At 40.5% G+C, this 20,976-nt stretch overlaps 1 protein-coding gene across 3 annotated transcripts in view; it reads left to right on the top strand.

The window, feature by feature from the left end:
• Positions 1 to 20,976, top strand: part of plch2a (phospholipase C, eta 2a) — a 240,627-nt gene that overhangs the window by 193,833 nt on the left and 25,818 nt on the right. For all 3 annotated transcript variants that reach the window (XM_052108449.1, XM_052108447.1, XM_052108448.1), the window contains exons 9-20: positions 4,488 to 4,659; positions 7,168 to 7,275; positions 8,269 to 8,424; positions 10,127 to 10,225; positions 10,561 to 10,661; positions 10,787 to 10,872; positions 12,089 to 12,274; positions 12,759 to 12,866; positions 12,991 to 13,115; positions 15,043 to 15,127; positions 15,877 to 16,023; positions 16,307 to 16,386. In XM_052108449.1, coding sequence (XP_051964409.1) covers positions 4,488 to 4,659; positions 7,168 to 7,275; positions 8,269 to 8,424; positions 10,127 to 10,225; positions 10,561 to 10,661; positions 10,787 to 10,872; positions 12,089 to 12,274; positions 12,759 to 12,866; positions 12,991 to 13,115; positions 15,043 to 15,127; positions 15,877 to 16,023; positions 16,307 to 16,386 — 1,453 coding nt within the window. The remainder of the gene's footprint in view (positions 1 to 4,487; positions 4,660 to 7,167; positions 7,276 to 8,268; positions 8,425 to 10,126; positions 10,226 to 10,560; positions 10,662 to 10,786; positions 10,873 to 12,088; positions 12,275 to 12,758; positions 12,867 to 12,990; positions 13,116 to 15,042; positions 15,128 to 15,876; positions 16,024 to 16,306; positions 16,387 to 20,976) is intronic.

Raw genomic sequence — 20,976 nt, 5'->3', positions numbered from 1 at the left:
GCGGGGCCCCTCTCCAACGGCCCGCGGCTGCGTGCCCTTTGCACACGGCGCCCCAACCCAATCTGGAGGCGTCGGTAGTGTCCAGGACGCGTCGGGACACCTGCTGCAGGGGCACTCCTGCCCGTAGAAAGCAGAGGTCTGTCCAGGGTTGTAGTGTTTTTCGGCAGGCGTGGGTGATCGTCACACGGTGCGTGCCGTGGCGCCATGCTCGTCTTGGGACTCGAGTCTGAAGCCAGTGCTGAATCGGTCTCATATGCATAAACCCCAGCGGCGTGGTCACGGTGGAGGATGCTATATGCCCCAGGAGCCTCTGGAAGAGTTTTAAAGGGACCGTTGTGCCTGGCCTGAATTTGGCGAGGCATTTCAGCACCGACTGCGCACGCTCGTTGGTGAGACGTGCGGACATTGAGACTGAGTCTAACTCCATGCCGAGAAAGGAGATGCTCTGGACTGGGGTGAGCTTGCTCTTTTCTCGGTTGACCTGAAGCCCCAAGCGGCTGAGGTGCCTGAGCGCATAGTAACTCTCGGGAGTGGGCCAATATGAGCCAGTCGTCGAGGTAGTTGAGTATGCGGATGCCGGCTTCTCAGAGCGGGGCAAGAGCTGCCTCTGCGACTTTCGTGAAGACGCGAGGGTTCAGAGACATGCCGAAGGGGAGGACTTTGTACTGGAATGCCTGGCCGTCGAACGCGAACTGTAGAAAAGGTCTGTGTTGTGGCAAGATTGAGACGTGGAAGTACGCGTCCTTCAGGTCTACCGCTGCGAACCAATCTAGGTGTTGGACGCTTGTCAAGATGCATTTGTGCGTGAGCATTTTGAACGGGAGTTTGGGCAGCGCTCGATTGAAAACTCGCAGGTCCAAGATTGGTCGTAAGCCGCCGCCTTTCTTGGGTACAATGAAGTAAGGGCTGTAGAAGCCCTTCTTCATTTCGGTTGGAGGGACAGGCTCTATCGCGTCTTTGAGTAAGAGAGTAGCGATCTCCACGCGCAGGAATTTGGCATATTGGCTGTGCACTTCGGTAAAGCGGACGCCCGTGAAGGGGGCGGGGGCCTGGCAAACTGAATTGCGTAACCGAGTCGGATGGTCCGGGCCAGCCAGCGAGATGGGTTGGGAAGTGAAAGCCACGCATCCAATCTCCGTGCTAGGGGCACCAAAGGGACGTTTATTTTTGACGTACCTGGCGGGGCTTCGCAGCGGTGTGGAGCAGGTAGTACGCCGTCGGGAGGCGCGGACGCGTCCCGAGGCTCTGGTGCTGAGAAAAGACTCAAAGCACTTACCTTGCTCCGGACATCCGGCAGGGGGCGAGTTGGTGACTGAGGAGGAGGTCCTTTAGTGGCGTCCTCTGGACTCGTCAGGACCGGCCGGCCGGGGACCAGTCGTGGGGCTGAAGGCGGATCTGGGGCCGCGTTCAGCGTGCCGGGACTGTTGAGGCCTGGCGGAAGAGTGCCGTGAGAACAGCATTTGCGGGCCAGGTGACCCAGAGACAAAAAAGGAAATAGCTCTATTATTGAGAATGTGAGTACCGCAGCCCCCATTAGGGGGTGTGGCAAATGAAATTAATTCAACAAAAGATTCTCCTCCCGGCCCTCCACCGGGGAACGGAGTGGTCTTACCAGCTCCGGAGCTAACGTCTCAGTCTCTGGGTCGGTCATCTCAGGAGCGCCTGGGAGCCTTCCGGGTCCTCGAGGGGGTCCGTGAGATGAGGAGGCATCCATCTTCTGCGGGGAGCTCGACGCCAGGGCGGTGGGCTGGGCCCATGTTTGTTGAGGCGGAGCACCGCTTTTCTTTCTTTCTTGAAAGCCGCAGGAGGACGCCCTCGGCGAGCAGACAGGGCATGGCCCCTGGCGGCACGTTTGCGGCAGGGCAGGATGTGTGAAATAGCCTCCGTCTGTTTGACCATCAATTACTTCCACATGGTCAAAGGTGTGCCTAAGGGTTTCATCTCACATCTGCTCCAGAGGGAAATCCCCTGTATGGAATCCGTGGCTTCCCCCCTCCCTTGCATCTTCCTGACGTGGAGCCAACTTAGATGGCCCTGGCACTGCCTCCCCAGCCAGCAAATCACCCTTCACACATCGATACACTTTATTACAGGACCCATCCACACAAATTCCCCTCAATAAAGTTGTCAATTCTAGCCAATTCATACACAAAATTAGTGGATGGGTGAGGCAGGGACTAACTGCATCATTGACACTATGCTTTTGTCCCCAAAATTGAATTATGACCATCACTAAAGGGTCATTTTAAAATCATCCCCATGTACACACCCCACCTTCACCCTTTGGTCTGTACTCAAAGCCTCGGATTGAACCAAGCTTTGGTGAATGGAGGTTTGATTACAACCTGAATCCACTAAGGCTTGGTATGTACTCTTAATACTCACAGGTGTCCAGTACGCTCCTGTTCAATCGAGGGCAGACTGTGGCGCATTGGGGATCCGGACCTATGTCCCCAGCTCCATCGCCGGGCATTGGTCCTGAAGTTCCCATATTCCCCACAGCTCCAGAAGACTGGCTGCAACCAGCAATGCTGGATGGTGGCACTGGACCCATTCTGACATCCCTTTCAGTAACTGGGTGATAATCTGCTCCAGCACCACCAGATTGACTACTGCCATGGCGTCTTGTTCTGCTGCCAGCAACCACCGCTGGCAGGAGTCACAGAGCTGTTGAGCAAAGGCAAATGGCTGGCTGAGTTCTCCAAACATCAGAGACCAGAAACGCTGGCGGTGCTGTTCGGGGCTGAGACCAACTGGCTGGAGGACAGCTCGTCTCAGACTTGCGTAGTCCAGGAGGTCCATCGTCGGAAGCTGTTGAGCCATGAGTTGGGTTTCCCCGGTCAACAGCGGCAAGAGGCAGTCTGTCCACTGGTTGTTGGGTCATCCCCAGGATTCAGCCCTTCACTCGAACTCCGGGTCGTCTTGTGGGTCCATCTTGATGAGCGTGACATGGGGGATGGCCGAAGTTATTGCCAGTGTCGCGGTTGATGTTTCCCCCAGGGGCACCAAGCTCCACTGCACCTGCTCTGTGAGTAGGTTCAAGGAGGGCCTGGTGTTGTATTTAGTGGATGCCGACGAGGGTTGTTATCACATCAGCCAACGGTGAAAACTCCATGGCGACGATTCCTTCCTTGTTTCCTGGGTTTCGGCACCACTGTGACAGGTCACAGGCCAGTCTCAAGGGAAAATGAGGAAGCGGGAACTAGGTCGTTTTCCAGCACACACACTCAAAACAAAACACTGTGCTGCTCAATAATCAAAGTAAATGTTCTCTTTAAAAGAGACAGCATTGTCTCAGGACTCTAGCTTCTCTCTCCTTCACTGCTTTATCTCCCTCCAACTCTCACTGGCACTCGACCACGCCCCCACCAGCACATTCGGTAATTACAACATGGAACATGGAAGAGACATAAATATATAAGGCAAGAAAGGGAGTCAGAGAGCGAGAGACAGTTAAAGCAGATTAAAGGTCTTTTGTGGGTTTGTTTACATTTTATTTTTTTTGTTTTTTTAACAATTTGAATTGAATTTGTCTTAACCCATTTTAAAATTTCTGTCAATGAGAGTCTATGGGATTATGGTGATTTTTGATCATCCACTGTGCGAAAACAGGAAAAGTCAGTGCAGCCTGAGTCAGAACAGTCTGAAGGTCTGTGCCAAATTTGGTGGATGTGGCTTGAAAATTTTAGGAAAAGTTACTGAAAAGTCTGAAAAATCTTAAACCAAGTCTGTAGAATAACAGTATGTTGGCTTGACAAGCCCGCTTAATTATGAATTAAATTAATATAATAATTGCAGTGCAATTTAGAGTCTATAATTTACATAAACATCTATATAACCATAAAATAAGCTTGTATTACACAAATATTAAATAATATTACCAGTCTTCTCTGATAAGTACAACTATAGGTATGAAAACACTTTTAGAGTTTTACAATAGTTAGTGCTGTAAATAAATTCTACTTATGCAAAATTCCTGTGACCTCTTCTAAAGCATTTTTTGTTATTATTATGAATTTTTTTTGGCCATAGCAAACTCAAAATAGAGTTTTCTTTAAATTAATATATCATGGTGAACATTTTGAAGATTAGCAGTCAATTTGTCAATTGATAGACTGTTTCCACATTAAAGCAGCTTATGCAGTGCTCTGAGGCATAGCCTCCATTGATTTACATTCAAACAGATCTCCAAGTTAATCGTACCAAGATAGCGAAATGGTTGACATATTCAGATCAGCCGAAGGCGGTATCTACGTGTAGATATGTATGGAACTGACAGCTTCAGTCCCTGTTTACTTTCATGTACTGTATGCAAGTGATTGATGACTGAGACATACATTCTTTCTAACAACTCTTTTTTCCAACAGAAGAGAGAAAGTCATAGGGGTTTGGAAAAACAACATGTATTACTAATCCTTTCATTCATCTGTAGTAAGTGTATTATCATTACAGATGTTAAAGGGTATTTATGGGCTATGTTTTTTTAGGTATCCAGTGATTATGTCCATTGAGAATCACTGCAGTGTCCCGCAACAGAAGAAGATGGCTCAGTATCTAACTGAAGTGTTGGGTGATAAACTGGACGTGTCCTCCATTCCTACAGACCCCTCTGGACTTCTGCCTTCCCCTGAAGCCCTGAAAGGCAAAATACTCATTAAGGTGACCGTCTAAATTATTTTACATCAACAAATAGTTATTTTAGAAAATAAATGTTCAGATGTCATTCAGATATATTGATGTTTTATGTCAACTTTTAATTTAGTTGTCAAATTACTGTTAAATAATGTATCAAGTTAATGTAATAAGAATGAGAAAAATAGCAGTAGAAATATTTTTGCATGCAAGTGAACATTTGAAGATTTAACTTCAGATAAGATAGAACATTTATTAACTTCAGATAAGATAGAACATTTATTAAGAAGTTAATGTTTTTTAAAATCTCACAGGGAATTTCAAGTAGAGTTTTCAAGAGTTTATGTTCAGCTGACACTTATAATTAGATTATAATTGGTGCATAATTATTGTACATATTACTAAAATATCAGATTGAGAGTATTTTGTTTGGCTTTGTGTTTTCAATTTATTTTGTGTATTTGCTTGGCTTTTTTCCATCAGAGATGCTTTTAAAGCAACAGCACAGGAGTTGTTAATGACATGGGATGTGGTAGTTGTAGTGCAGCTCATCTCCTGTTCTTTTATTAAAGTGTGAGAGTTGAAAACTGGGCCGTAGATTGAGCAGCTCGCCAAATATGCGAGTTGGCGCTATGTTTGGAAGGCAGACTGACGTTCCCACTAGAGTGAGAACTGACCTGCAAACTGGGCCAGACGGTGGTATTGACAAATTACTTGGCACCGGCTGTGGATCATCGTGGCTACAGTGTGCCTTGATACAGTACACAGTACATGTTGCTTTATTACCAATGGACTGTTAATGCAAACATCAAACCCAGTGATGACGCATTAAACTACATCTACTCTGCACACAAGTAATGTGACTTAACTGGAAGTCTCCCATATGATCAACAAATATATTTAAACCGCGTATAAGCAGCTAAAGGCCATTGTTCGGCATGATGCGCAGTGGAGTGACTATATTCACAATATAGCATGAACTAGAATGCCTTTTTGCTTTCATTAAACTACACTATAAAAACCTTAAGGATAACATATTTTTATTAAAACTTAAAATAAGAAAGAAAATTCATTAAGTGATATCCTTCTGGTCGAAGATACAGTCTCTGACATGAAAACTAGGTTAATAGTTGACCCAACCTTGCCTCATGACAAGTCGTAACAATATTACACTAAAGTAAAATTATACGAGTTTGCTCCTATCATAACATACAACTTTTAATCCCACAGAGAAAAATAAATGAACCAACAAACAATGTCATTACAGTTTTTTTATTTGGTTAACCACTAACCCAAACATAAACCTAACCATACACTCTAAGCTCTAAACCAAATCGTAAACCTAACCATGATTTTAATAGGAAACTGATGTGTACGATGGAAGAATTAAAACATTTTGTTTTGAACAAGCATTCTTGTGTTTTTTTCACAAGAATGCTTAATGTAATCACCTAAATGTAATCCCTAAACCAAACCCCAAACCTAAACCTAATCATTATGATTTTAATAGGAAAATAATTTTGTGTACTATAATAGAGAGAAAACACTGGGTTTTGATAGAGCATTCTTAAGTTTTTAACCCCAAACTCAAACCTAACTAACCTTAGCCAAACCTAAATCTAACCATGATTTTAATATAACTTGTGTACCATGGAAGAAAGAAAGCATTTATGTTTGGAACTATTGAGCTTTTTACAGGTTATTTATTGATCAGTCATTTGTATTGCATAAATAAATATGGAATGAGTAACTAAATTTGTTCACTGATGTTTCCTTTTAATAAAGTGTTGGAGGCTAGCTAAAAGTTGATGTCTGTATAGTATTGATTGGTTGGTCTAAACGTTGCACCATTTGGTACGAGCCATCTCATCTGGTAGAAATTATTTTGAGTTGTCATAAGATTATGTTGGTTGGCTTCTTTGTCAAATTGCCTTGTCAAATGTAAATCAAGTCAATCACTGAAACAACAGCGCCACCTTGAGTAACAAATAGCATGTATGATATTTATGCGGACACTCATAAAGGATACTGAAAATTCCCCATTATTGTGCATAAAAATCAATATGATAGTACACATTTGTGTGAATATAGTACTCATTTGTCTTGTAATAAAGATTTAGATATCATGTGATTGTAAACATATATAGATATTAAATTATAGATATATAAATGAGTACTTTATTCACACAAATGTGTAATATCATATTGATTTTTATGCACACCAATAATAAATAATAAATAATAATGTTCAGTATCCTAAATGCGTGTCCGCATACATATTATACATGCTATTTGTTACTCAAGGTGGCGCTGTTGTTTCAGTGATTGACTTGATTTACATTTGACAATGCAATATATATATATTGGTAATTTTTTATGTTTCACTGTTCATAAGAGAAAGGTTAAGGAAAACTATAGAGGTGAGGGCATAACAAAAAAAAATGAATGAGGTAAATGTCTTGTGTCTTTTACAGTCTGTTTTGAGCACATCATTTCACAACTGTTGATTTGAATTAGATTGTTTGGGTTTCATAGGGTAAAAAACTGCCTCCAAACATAGATGAGAATGCGGAGGAGGGGGACGTTTCCGATGAAGACAGTGCAGATGAGATGGAAGACGACTGTAAACTCATGAACGGAGATGTAAGTGATGTTATCATGCCACAGTGATGTTTTACTGATTTTAGTCTTTCTGGAGATAAAAGGCAACCCCAGGGGCCTCACATTGCCAGGGGCGACCAAAGCCTCAGTCTGCATGGCTCAAAAGGAAGCTGTACAACAGGGCCTTTGTATAGGTGTGTATAGTGCAAGCTGACCACTAAGGCAATGGGGGGGGGGGCCTCCAAAGACTTTACAATTCTCTTTCTTATATAATTATATTAATATTTAAATATAATGGAATTATGTTGTTATATTATTATGATGTTGGCATTAAAGTCAATAGAAAGTCAATATCTAACCTATGTACTTTCTAAATTAAGGTCTCAGTGTGCATCTTAATAGTCTTCTATATATATATATATATATATATATATATATATATATATATATGCAGTACTCTGCAAAAGTTTTAGGCACATGTGAATAGTGTCGCATAGTGAGTATTTCTTCAAAAATTGTACCGTAATTAGTTTTCATTTTTCAATTTACATTGGTGTGGCCAACTTTGCCTTCAAAACAGCACCAATTCTCCTAGGGACACCTGGAATGAAATATGGCCTAGACATGTTCTTGATAGTTGTTCATCCTAATTGTCAAGTTTTCAGAAGTCTTTCTGTTCTTTTTATTTCGACAGTACAGCTCAATCATATACACAAGGCTTTTAAGTGAACACTGAAAGACTCATACATTTTGAATGAAAGTTCCTTTCATCTAAGTGCTCCATGTAAAAATAATGGGGAGTTTTTAGGAAACTGTATGTTTGTCATGAATTATTCTGTGTATAAAATTAGGTCAAGGACTTGAAAGTTGATCTGACCCAGATATTGTGATGAATGGCTTTGTCCTTCATGTTCCCCATAGAAAGCTTGAGATGCAATTACAATGCTTATATTAAGAAGTCAGTGCACCCATGATGTCCACTGAAATTCACACAGCTCTTTCCCTTTCTCTCTTTCGCTATGTCCCATCTTCCAGACATCTATGAACAGGAAGCAGGCAGAAAATGTTGCAAAGAAAAAGTTGGATAACCTCATGAAGGAGTCAAAGATTCGTGACCGGGAGGATCCAGACAGTTTCACCATTACTGCGTTGCCACCCCCAGGAAAACCTCGTGACAAGTCAGCCTTAAAGGTAAAGGTGACACTATGCACATGAGCTGTAGTGAATACACGAGAAGTCTCACTCAATCTGTATCAGGACAGCAAATGTTAACTGATTTAAACACAGAATAACAGCATTTATTGATGTCTGCACTAAGCTATATTTTCACACTATTTTCTTTCTCATAAATACTGTGCACTGAGCAGGGAGCTTTGCATTGTGAATGTTAGAATAAAATCCCATTTTCCACTAAATGGCCCCTGTAAATTCTGAATGAATAGGTTGCTACCACCACCTAGTGAACATTACTCAAAATTAATCTGTTTTAATCCCCTTCCAGATTTTTTAAATGAAGCTTTCTTTTATTATTTGTTTGTATACATGTCTTATACATTAATCAATAATAAAAACCTTAAATAATATGCAGTTTATCAATGGAATTCCAGTAACACTTTACAAATGTTAATGTATAGAACCTTTTTGTATAGTTCAGTGTTAGCTCATGTTCACTATTGCATCAACGTATGTTAACAAATATAACCTTATGTAAATTGTTACCCAAAATCCTGTAACAGACTGTGTCATAATCACTGTCTACTGCACTTAATGAACTTGATTCAGTCATGGGCAATGGTTCCACATGTTTTGAAATTAGTCTTTAAACTAAAATTAACATGTAATCTAAACTTAAATACACCAAGTAGATTGAATTTAACTAAACTGAGTAAACCCAACAAAACATGTTTAAGGAACATATTAACAGAAACTCTTTTGAAATCTCAACATAACAAAATATTATACACTAACAAGTCTCCCCCTTTGCATTTATCTGTCATAAAGACACATAAAATAACTTAACCCTCATACACATACAGTCACAAACAGACACAAACACATTCCTGTACAAAACGGACATGAGAGATGTAACAAACATAACAAATAAACTAAAACAAAGGAACTACTGCCTAAAAGGGGTGTGGGAAGAGCAAAAGTGTATGCACACATTAGTCTAAATAGGTCTTGGAAGAGGAAATTGTCTACAAATTACCCTCTATCTGATGATGAACCAGCTTGAAGCATACTCACACAATAACATTTGGCAGTTCATGAGAGTATATACAATATATTTTACTTAAAAACCAAGTAAAGACGTATTGATTTTGTTTTGTACAGTTGTTTTATTGTAGTTTAGCTGAGAAAGAATACGTTGGTTTCTTCAATTTAAACCACCAAGTTGCATTGAGCAGTTGTTTTAGGAGTATTGGGAACATGAGTAGGCCTATTAGGAAATTCATTCTAATTATTGGTAATCCTCACAATAGATTTTAATATACATTTTATATTATGTTATATTTAAATAACATTTCACAGAAATGTTGAATTAAATAAATCACATGTGTCACTGGTTTTGATGTAGAAAATCTCAAAGAATTTCGAGTGAAGAGTGATTTATAAACTAAAATTCCACCAGGTCAAAATTGACCACCGAATGAAAAAGGTGTATGCAGATTCAATAGGTGCAATAGGAGGATCAACATTTACTTTCCTTATCAGGTCCCATGCAAAGCATCCTGGGAACTAGAAATCCCTTGCCCAGTTTCATGGTGATGATTTAAAAAAAAAAAAAAATTATATTTCTTCTATATGTTGTCATCTCCTCTACACATCCTTGTCTAGATTTTTAAAGGACTCTGTAGTTTGCTGCAATACAATGTATTTGTTTTGAATTCAGGGAAAGCTTGAAGACAGTATTGACACTGGAGATGAGGCCAACGTAGGAGGCAACAAGCATCTGGCCCGTTCTTTCATGGGGAACTTCTCCAAATGCAAGGTAATTTTACATATTGTGCATATGCATACATACTGAAAGCAACAATATTTCCCACAAAATAGGTTTGTGTCTTGTAGGTTCCCAACTGCTTTTTCTTCAGAACACAAACATTTAGCAAAAAATGTTATATATATATAATATATATATACTATTTTTTATCAAATCAAACATGAAAGTTATTAGTATTACAATAAACTGCATTGACCCAAAGTAAAATGATTAACCTGACATAGACTGAGTAGGAAATTTGTAAACACAAACATGTACTTTTGTGAAAACAGAAGAATTGTAATGTATTATTAGTACATATCCTCACCTCCACCTGTTTGGTGTAGAAAAAGACGAGCAAGATGAGAAAATCCTCCAGTTTTGAGGACACAGACACCGATCAGGAGAGCTCGGGTGGGGCGTCTAAAGGCCCCCCGCATCACAGCAGGTAACACAGGATTTGATCATGACATTTGTCTGTTGATCTGAATATATAGTAAAAAAAATGTGGTTAAACATTTTGTGTGAATACGCTTCAGCTTTGATGTCTGCAGCTTTTGTATATTCTAACAGAAAGAAAAAGACCATGAAGTTGTCGCGAGCGCTCTCAGATCTGGTCTACACTAAATCTGTGGGCATACTGGACTTCGATGCACAAGGTGAAGCGAGAACAGGAGAATATTAAAAAATCTCTCAACATTTGCAATTAGAATACATATTCTGAGGCTCAGTATTGCAAGATTAATGAAAAATATGTCCTATTTATTAATGCCACTAGTGTGGCTCTATATGCAGGACTATGAGTGTCACTTAAAGAAATGAAGTAATCAATTGTCGATGTATTATGTTATTATTTATTTTATTTTTTATTGTATTTTATTATTTTGGAAGTTTCATGAATTCTTTTGACAGCTCATAGGTTGCTTTCATGTTGAGTGCTAAATGAATTTAATTACCAGTGTTTTTATTTTTAACTTGTTTTGTCGCCTTGTTGTTTTGTTTTGTTTTGTTTCAGGATGTTTGATCAAATTCAGTTGAAAGATGATTGGTTGCTTCTATGAGATCAGCCTTCCAAATTGTTTAACTCATTTGGCAAATGGATAAAAGAAAGCAAACTGCAAACTGGCCAAATTATATAAGAAAAAAATATACATATATTTATGGAGAACTAGAAGTTCCACTTAAACAAAATTTAATTAATTAAAAATTTATTTATTTTGTTATAGATTACTGTTGTTCAGGGACATGTCTAAAAATGTATTTGAAAGTTAATTGGTTTCTTCCATGTGATCAAATATCCTTTTATTTTTTTTTATCAAATGGCAAATGGATAAAACTATATATTTTTGTTTTTAAATTGGCAAAAATACATAAACAATTTTATCTTATTTTATTAATACAATTAAAAAAGCCATAAATGTACAAACATTTTATATAATGTCTGTAAAGGGATTAATAGAAAAGAGGAGGTGAGAACCGGCTTCACAATATAAATAATTGTTTAATATAAAACTGAAACACATATAAAAAACAAACACACAATGGTGTCGGACAGCTGTCCGTAAATCTCTCTCTCTGGCGCACTGCAGCTTCCAGTCAGTCTTTATCCCTCTCTGAGGCTTGATTAGCCTGATTAGGGGCCGGGTGTGTAGGATTACGACCTGGCACCGCCCTCTGCCCTGCCACAATGTCTATTTATTGTAATAATATTTATTTTTATTTTCAAACTGATTGCAAAAGATTGATTCTTTCATTTTAAGTGGCAGTGATCCTCCATATGGCTTGAATCCCTCCGATCATTTCTAAATTGTTCAACATGTGCAGTCCATCAGAATGCCATTGTGTCTGATTCATGTGTGTTGTGTTGCATTGCAGTGGGCAGCTGTAGTTGGCAGGTCTCATCGATGAGCGAGACCAAAGCCCATCAGCTCATGCAGCAGAAGCCCGTGCAGTTCATGCGATTCAACCAGCGGCAGCTCTCCCGTGTCTACCCCTCCCCATATCGCGTGGACTCGAGCAACTTCAACCCTCAACCCTTCTGGAATGCTGGCTGCCATCTGGGTATAGAGGGCCACCCACAACTAAAGATTTACTGCAGAGACCCAGAACAAACAACATGTCTCAAACATAATGCGAACCTGCTGCTCATTGCTACACTGCTGATTTTTTATTTCTTAAAAAAATTGTTAAATTCTTGAGAAAAGAGAGAAAAATGAACAGCAATATAATGAATCAAAGAATGAACTGTACATACTATATGCACATAACAAATTGAGATGGAGTTGGTGGGCAGGTTCTTCAATTACTTTTTGTAGTTCAGGTTGAATGTCTAGTACAGTGTACAAAATTCCATTTAAAGAAATTTAGTTGTGAAGTATATTCTTTTAGCACAAGCCCTTATTTGCCATGATGTTTTGAATTTACTTTAAATAATTGCATACTGTAGACTGTGTGGACTGGATCAGACTAGAGGACTGGAACTATAGTATAACCATAATTATTGTACTGAAACTATGTTTTTGCTAATGCTAATGCTTTTATGCAGTGGCTTTGAACTACCAGTCAGAGGGCAGAGTACTGCAGCTTAACCGAGCACAGTTTTACGGCAATGGCAACTGTGGCTACATCCGGAAACCCGCCTGCATGTGTGAAGGTTTGTATTTAAAAACATTTGCTTGTTTTTAGTAAGCATTAGAAATGCCAAACTATGAATTTCCTTAAAGAGTTGTTGACCTAAAGATTGAATACATAGTTTTGCTTTTTATTTCTTCTGTCAGGTTCCTTCAATCCAGTAGCTGAGGATCCTTTACCAGGCCGCTTGAAGAAACAGCTGATTCTTAAGATTATCAGTGGCCAGCAGTTACCCAAACCCAAAGACTCAATGCTGGGTGACCGAGGAGAGGTGACTGCACACCTGAGCACATACTTTGAGTTCACTGTATATTGATGTGCCCTACATTGTGCTTGTGTGATGTGACTCACTGCACTGTGCAATTCAATTTTAACTCTCTGTCATTATTTGTGGAAAATAAAAATAAATGCCCCAAACTATTGATATGATTTTAAATTCGTCATAAAAGGACATGTTAGGCAGAATGTTATTCTCAGTCACCACTTACTTTTATTCCATGGAAAGGATGCATTGAAAGTGAATGGTGACTGAGGCTAACATTATGTCTAATATCTCCTTTTGTGTTTCACAGAAGATTTGACAGGTTTGGAACAACATAAGCGAGAGTAAATTATGACATATTTATATTTTTGGATGAAGTCAAGTTAATTTGACATAATTCTAAGTGAAACAGAATTTTAAGCAAAAACAAAAGATGTGTGCCCATCTTTCAGAAAGAACGTATTGCAGAATTTGATTTTATTCATGTGATTGGCTTTTTTAAAGTAGGCTATGATATCATCAGTTATATAATCTTTCCAAGTTATCGCAAAGGTAGAGAATGTTTGAGAGCATACAAGCAATATTCCAGGAGAATATGAAAAAAATCTGTTAACATTTGTACTTAGAACACTTCTTTTGAGGCTAAGTATCTTCACAATAGTTTCGGTAACACATAAAAATAATGTTGACAACAACAGGTAACATGAAATAACAATGAGTAGTACTTTTATAGCTTTTGTTCATCTTTGTGAAAGTTAATTTCAACTAACACACTATTTACTAACACATTTTTTAAATCAAAAGTTGTACATGTTAACATGAGTTAAAGGGATACTTCATCCAAAAATGAAAATGTTCTCATAATTTCCTCACCCTCATACCATCCCAGATGTGTATGACTTTCTTTCCTCTGCAGAACAGAAATTAAGATTTTTAGAAAAATATTTCATCTCTGTAAGCCCATACAATGCAAGTGAATGGGTGCCAAAAATGTGAAACTCCAAATTCCATATAAAGGAAGCATAAACGTAATCCATATGACTCCACCGGTTAAATCCATGTGTTCAGACACGATATGACATAATTTTTTATCATAAATTCTCCTCCTTGCCCAGTAGGGGGCAATATGCAGGAAGAATGTGAATCACCAAAAACAGAAGAAGAAGAAAGTGAAAGTGAAGTGGAGACTGACTGCACAGAGAGGAGTATTTATAGTAATAAAAAAAAAATGTAAATATTGAATTCCGTTTATTACGAATGGATTTAACCACCAGAGTCATCTGGAGTACTTTTATGTTACCCTTATGTGGGATTTTGGAGATTTAACATTTTGGCACCCATTCACTTATATTGTATGGACCTACAGAGCTGAGAAATTCTTCTAAAAATCTTCATTTATGTTCTCCAGAAGAAAGAAAGTCACACATCTGGGATGGCATGAGGGTAAATGCCATCCCTGATGAGGGAATTTACATTTTTGGGTGAACTAACCCTTTAATGCACTATGACCTAACATGAACTAACAATAAACAATTGAATTTTTATTAACTAACATTAACAAAGATCAATAAACACTGTAAAAATGTATTGTATATTGGTAGTTCATGATCCCTAATGCATTAATAATGTAAACAAAAGGAACCTTATTATAAAGTGCTACCATAATCATCATTTGACTATGGCAACTCCTTATAAAACAAAATAACATTTGTTTAAATTCTACATTTACAATGTACAATTACAATTTTTTTAATGTTTATATAGTAGTTACATGAAGGTATGAAGGATAGCAAATAATATGTTTGCTTAATTCTGTTCCTTGAATTTCAGTTAATCTAAGAATTTTTAAGAGATATTTCTCTTTCAGGAATTGTATCTTACCCAACAGTTGGATATTTTTAAATTGTTATAAAGCTCTTTCAACACTTCCTGTTAGATCATTGACCCGTTTGTGGAAGTGGAGATCATCGGTTTACCAATCGACTGCTGCAAGGACCAAACCAGAGTGGTTGATGACAATGGTGAGAGAGCCAGATCCCTTGACATCTTTTTTCAACATGCACACAAACAACAATTCAGCTTGCTTTTTAACCTGTAACTGTTGGTGGATTGGTCATTAAGTTTTCATTAAACTTTAAAGTCATTACTTGGAGTGTCAATGACATCTGAATGTGTGTTTGTTTAGAAGAGGTATGGTAAATTTATGCATGGCACTCACACAAAATCTGACCTCAAACTGCATCTCATGGCCACTGAACAATTCCAGAATTCATAAACTTGGTTTGATGTTTGCATTTATTTCTTGGCAGGCACTTTCCTACCAAAGTGACTCAAATGTGCATTTGGTAGATATACAAATATAAAAACTATGGAGAAATGTGCCATTCAGACAGTCTTGTCATTCAGAACAAAGTTGGAAGCACACAATTCTCTTGAATGACATTGTATGGTGCATTAAGATTTGTCTTTACTGGAATTTCTGGAATAGTCAAACATGTTAATTAGCTTTAAACGTGCCATTTAACTTTGGCCAGTCAAGGGTAAAGACACTATGGCTGCTTTAAGTTATTCACTCACTGCGAAGAGAGCATTTTCAGTTAAGTGTCCTATTTTGTCACATTTGTGAAGGTCAAGCAGGTAATTTTTATGCAAGTGAGAAAAGCATGTGATTTTGTTTGAGAAATTTGATTCCTCCGATTCCTTCATCCACTCAATTTATTTCTGCATTAATTCAATCCTTATCTTTTTTCTTTCTCTCGCTTTTTCTCAGGGTTCAATCCAATGTGGGAAGAGACTCTTGTCTTTACTCTTCACATGCCAGAGATTGCTCTTATCCGCTTCCTGGTTTGGGATCATGACCCAATTGGACAGGATTTTATTGGCCAGAGGACCATCGCCTTTAACAGCATGATCCCTGGTACCATCTTTCATTGTTATTATTTTTTTAAAGGGATAGTTCAGCCAGAAAAGTACAAATCTTTCTTAATTTACCCACCTTAATTTTGTTCTAAACTCATCTGAATTTCTTCCTCCCAGTGATGGTGGCGCATCATTGGCGCCCCCAAGCTGGAGGCTCCCTAGGAGAACTCCTATTTTACCTATGCCTAGAAATGGTCCTGCTATCCATATTTATAAGAAACTTCAATCTTTGTTTATCAGACTCTTTAGTTCACATTATTAGTCTTGTATTTGTTTTTCAGGTTATCGTCATGTGTATTTGGAAGGCATGGAGGAAGCTTCCATCTTTGTTCATGTTGCAGTGAATGACATCACTAGTAAGGTGGGCACCTCATGTAGTCTGTGGAGAGTTTTGTGCGGTTATGTTCTGAGAGCTATTTCCTCCTGGCTAATTTGTCAAAGTAATTTGTTGATTTAAGGCTTAGGCACTAGTTACTATAAATGTCTCAGATAATGTGCTTAAACACAAAAACAAGTGTGAAAGTGTTCTTATTATTCATTCTAGTTATTAGGCAATACAAGGCTTAAATATGATGTTTACATATTTTATTTCAGATCACCACACAGTAGATTCTTAGCAATGCTAATTGGTATTATACACTTTCAACATTAACAATCTGTAACCGAAGACTTCATTGAAGAAATAAATATTTAAAGGAATAGTTCAACCAAAAAAGAAAGTTCCCCTTCTGTCACTCACTTTAACGCTGTGTCGAATAGTGACACTAGGGGTTGTTCTTCGGAGACCGATTCACCTTCAGATCTTTGAGAAAAGGCCAATGAGAAATTGGTGAGTTGAATTTGCATGCCATTCCCCCCGACATACGGATATAAAGGGGAGATCGGAATGCAGGTTCATTCAGCCGAGCGGTTGTATTAACAGCAACATTCCAGGGGTTCTCTCTCCACTCTACACTTCGCTGCAGACTACACCCCTGGGCACTCCGACAGTGCTTTAAAGAGCTTTTCCTCTAAAAGTGTGTGTGTTTCCTCTATTAGAGCAGGCACAGTGACGTTGAACGTCTTTTTAAAAACGTGTCTTTTAAAAGATGTCTTTCCGTCTCTGTGCCCTTCCTGGATGCGGTCGTTACCTCTCCGCCTTTGACGGTCACGATCACTCCCTCACGTGCCGCGGCACTTATCGTGTGGCTCTCACGCCCGCTACTTAAAACCTTTTTCAGCCCTTGGACCGACCTTGTACTCTTGCGGGCCAGAGTCCCCATGGTTATGACAGATGCCTCCAAGATAGGTTGAGTGCCATGTGTAATGGGCACGCAGCTTCTCGCTCCTATACAGCACCTCACCTGCATTGGCACACCGAATGCCTCGAGTTGCTGGCTGTACAGCTCGCCCTGCGGAGACTCTTTGCCTTGATTCAGGGAAAGCATGTGTTGGTCCAGTTGGACAACACCTCGACGGTAATCTATAGAAACCACCAATGTGGTTTACACTCCTGTCTCATGTCGCGACTTGCCCATCACCTCCCCCTCTGAAGTCAGCAGCAACTCAGGTCGTTGCGTGCCTCTCACATCCCGGGCCACTGCAACATCACAGCAGATGCTCTGTCATGGCAGGTAATACTCAGGGGAGAGTGGAGACTCTACCCTCAGGCGGTACAGCTTATTTGGAGCCAGTTGGGCCAGGCACAGGTAGACCTGTTTGCCCACCTGGAGACCTCCCTCTGCCCACTCTGGTATGCCCTGACGGGAGCTCCCCTCAGTACAGACGTGCTGGCACACAGCTATTTCCCCCCAGTGAGCCTACTTGCACAGGTTCTGTGCAAAGTCAGGGAGCACAAGGAGCAGGTCTTCTTGTGGCTCCGTACTGGCCCACTCAGACAAGGTTCTCGCTCCTCGTGACAGCACCTCCCTGGCAGATTCCCCTGAGAAAGGACCTCTGGAATTTCCATGTCTGGTCCTTGGATGGGATGCAAAAGACCTAAGTCGTCAACCGCACGCTGTGGTTTACACTCAGGCCAGGGCTCCTTAACAAAGTAACTGTAGTCCCTGAAGTGATGTATGTTCGCTAATTGGTGTTCTTCCTGTAAGCGAAGACCCCCAGAGGAGCACAGTCGGGTCAGTGCTTTTCTCCCAGCAAAGAATTGGAGGGGTAGCTGTCCCCCTCTACACTCGAGGTCTTGTAGTTGCTGTAGCAAAACACTACAATGCTGTTAAAGGTAAGTTTCTTGATAAAAACAACCCGTTCATCGGGTTCCTGAGAGGTGCCAGGAGGTCTAACCCTCCTAGGCCGCGCCTCTTTCTCTCATGGGACCTCTCCATGGTCCTCTCGGGCCTACGGAGAGTCCCCTTCGAGCCCACTGAGTCAGTGACTGTGCTCACTTCCATCAAGAGGGACGGGGATCTGCAAGCGTTCTCTGTTAGCGAACGTGCCTGCAAGCGAATCTGCCCCAGGAAGAGGCAGACCCAGCCTTCTCGTTGCTGTGTCCGGTGCGTACTTTCCGCATCTATTTGGATCACACACAGCACTCTAGATGCTCTGAGCAGCTCTTAACCTGCTTTGGTGGACAGCGGAAAGGGAACACTGTCTCCAAACAGATGCTTGCCCACTGGATCGTGAGCTCCATCGCATTGGCCTACCAGAACCAGTCCGTGCCCACCCCATTGCGGGTTTGAGCACACCAAACAAGGAGTGTGGTAGAACCAATCCCTTCACAAGATTTTTCAAATCGTTACACGGGGCAGCCGGCTGGGTGTACCACTTGTGCATAGCGCATTTCCCCTCCAGGTAGGTGAAGCCATGTGCTCTTTCTCCCATGCGTGTTCACGACTTGCGAACCCTGGATGCTCTACCTCCTAGTCCTCTGACTTCTGAATTCAGTGGAGGAATCCGTAGTCAGTCCCAGTACTTGTGCTAACAGGCCCTGTATTGGGGTAAGTTCTCCACAGGTCTCCACTACACTAGTAACCTCCTATGTGTATTTTCCTTGATACAGTCTCCCTTCTCTTTTCGGTAGACCCACATCAACCTTGGCAGAGCCTCCTCTGCCTGGTTTCTGTGCTTGTAGAACAACTCCTCCCCCACAAAGGGTCAGACCTACCACCACACCTCTTCAATGTGTGGCCCTTGGGGGCCCATATAACGTATTCGCCACTTTTACCCCCCCCCCCCCTTTTCCCCCCTGAAAGAATAGGGATGGAAAAAACGCCTTACCCGTTGCATTTTATGAGCATTAAGGGCCCCAGCCGAATCTAATTTCTAAGTGGAGAGAGACTAAGTGAGAAAAGGCCACTGCTGGTGTGGCCTGCTCCCATTCTGGGCACGTCTCCTTCCCCCACCTCAGGATTATGGGGAAGCACCCAACAATTTTGGGGCATCTGGGGAGGCTCCATGCAGTCCGAATGCATCTGTTCTTATGCTCGAAGTAACTTGCCCACACCTGCATCGGCAGATCACGTGACCGTTCACCCTTTGTGGCATTTCATATAGGGACCCCTAGTGTCACTATTCGACACAACGTCGAAGTGAGTGTCAACCTGGGCTGCATTTCCCAAAAGCAATGCAAGCTTAAATTGTTTGTAAAGACTGTTGGTGTCAGTGGTTTCTATGATCTACTTAGCTAATGATGTTTTCAGGAAAGGCAGCCCAGGTCTGATTACAAAAACATAACTATTGGTAAAGAAATTAAAAAAGAGAGCAAACGTTCAAAAGACCATTTATCAGTTCAGTTTCCAGGTGAAATGTCCACTGATTGGCACCAGAAGAAAGTTCTATATTCTCCACAAAACATTAGGCTTTACACTTATGTGGTTAAAAAGCAGAATATATCTCCAAATACTAGGGCTACCCCCTGATAGTCGACCAAAGGTCAGTGGATGAGAAGAGTCTTGGTCAACCAAGTTTTGAATAGTCGGTTTGAACACCGGTATTAGCACTTGTTGGACGCTAGGTGGTACTATGGGGTAATTGTCATTAAGTAGGGTTAGGGTTAAGTCTACACAATAAAGCAAGACACCTTGATTTCAAACTTAGAACTTTATTATTTATTTATTTTAACCAAAAATTCAAATGAAACTGGGAAAAAAATAAGAGCAATTAAAATGTGTGTTGTTAAACTTTTTGAAAGATGGTTTTACAACAGTTGTCAACATCTCTCTGGCAAAAAACTACTTCGTCTGTGCATTCTCTACCGGTCATGTATTTCGTTATCCGGGAAAATACATTGTGTGTGTGTGTGTGTGTGTGTGTGTGTGTGTGTGTGTGTGTATATATATATATATATATATATATATATATATATATATATATATATATATATATATATACACTCACCTAAAGGATTATTAGGAACACCTGTTTAATTTCTCATTAATGCAATTATCTAATCAACCAATCACATGGCAGTTGCTTCAATGCATTTAGGGGTGTGGTCCTGGTCAAGACAGTCTCCTGAACTCCAAACTGAATGTTAGAATGGGAAAGAAAGGTGATTTAAGCAATTTTGAGCGTGGCATGGTTGTTGGTGCCAGACGGGCGGTCTGAGTATTTCACAATCTGCTCAGTTACTGGGATTTTCACGCACAACCATTTCTAGGGTTTACAAAGAATGGTGTGAAAAGGGAAAAACATCCAGTATGCGGCAGTCCTGTGGGCAAAAATGCCTTGTTGATGCTAGAGGTCAGAGGAGAATGGGCCGACTGATTCAAGCTGATAGAAGAGCAACTTTGCCTGAAATAACCACTCGTTACAACCGAGGTATGCAGCAAAGCATTTGTGAAGCCACAACACGCACAACCTTGAGGCAGATGGGCTACAACAGCAGAAGACCCCACCGTGTACCACTCATCTCCACTACAAATAGGAAAAAGAGGCTACAATTTGCAAGAGCTCACCAAAATTGGACAGTTGAAGACTGGAAAAATGTTGCCTGGTCTGATGAGTCTCGATTTCTGTT

This window comes from Xyrauchen texanus, chromosome 37 (assembly GCF_025860055.1).
Source record: "Xyrauchen texanus isolate HMW12.3.18 chromosome 37, RBS_HiC_50CHRs, whole genome shotgun sequence".
NCBI classification, from domain to species: domain Eukaryota; kingdom Metazoa; phylum Chordata; class Actinopteri; order Cypriniformes; family Catostomidae; genus Xyrauchen; species Xyrauchen texanus.
Note: the sequence above shows the minus strand (reverse complement) of the source record. Positions and strands in the feature narration are given on the sequence as shown.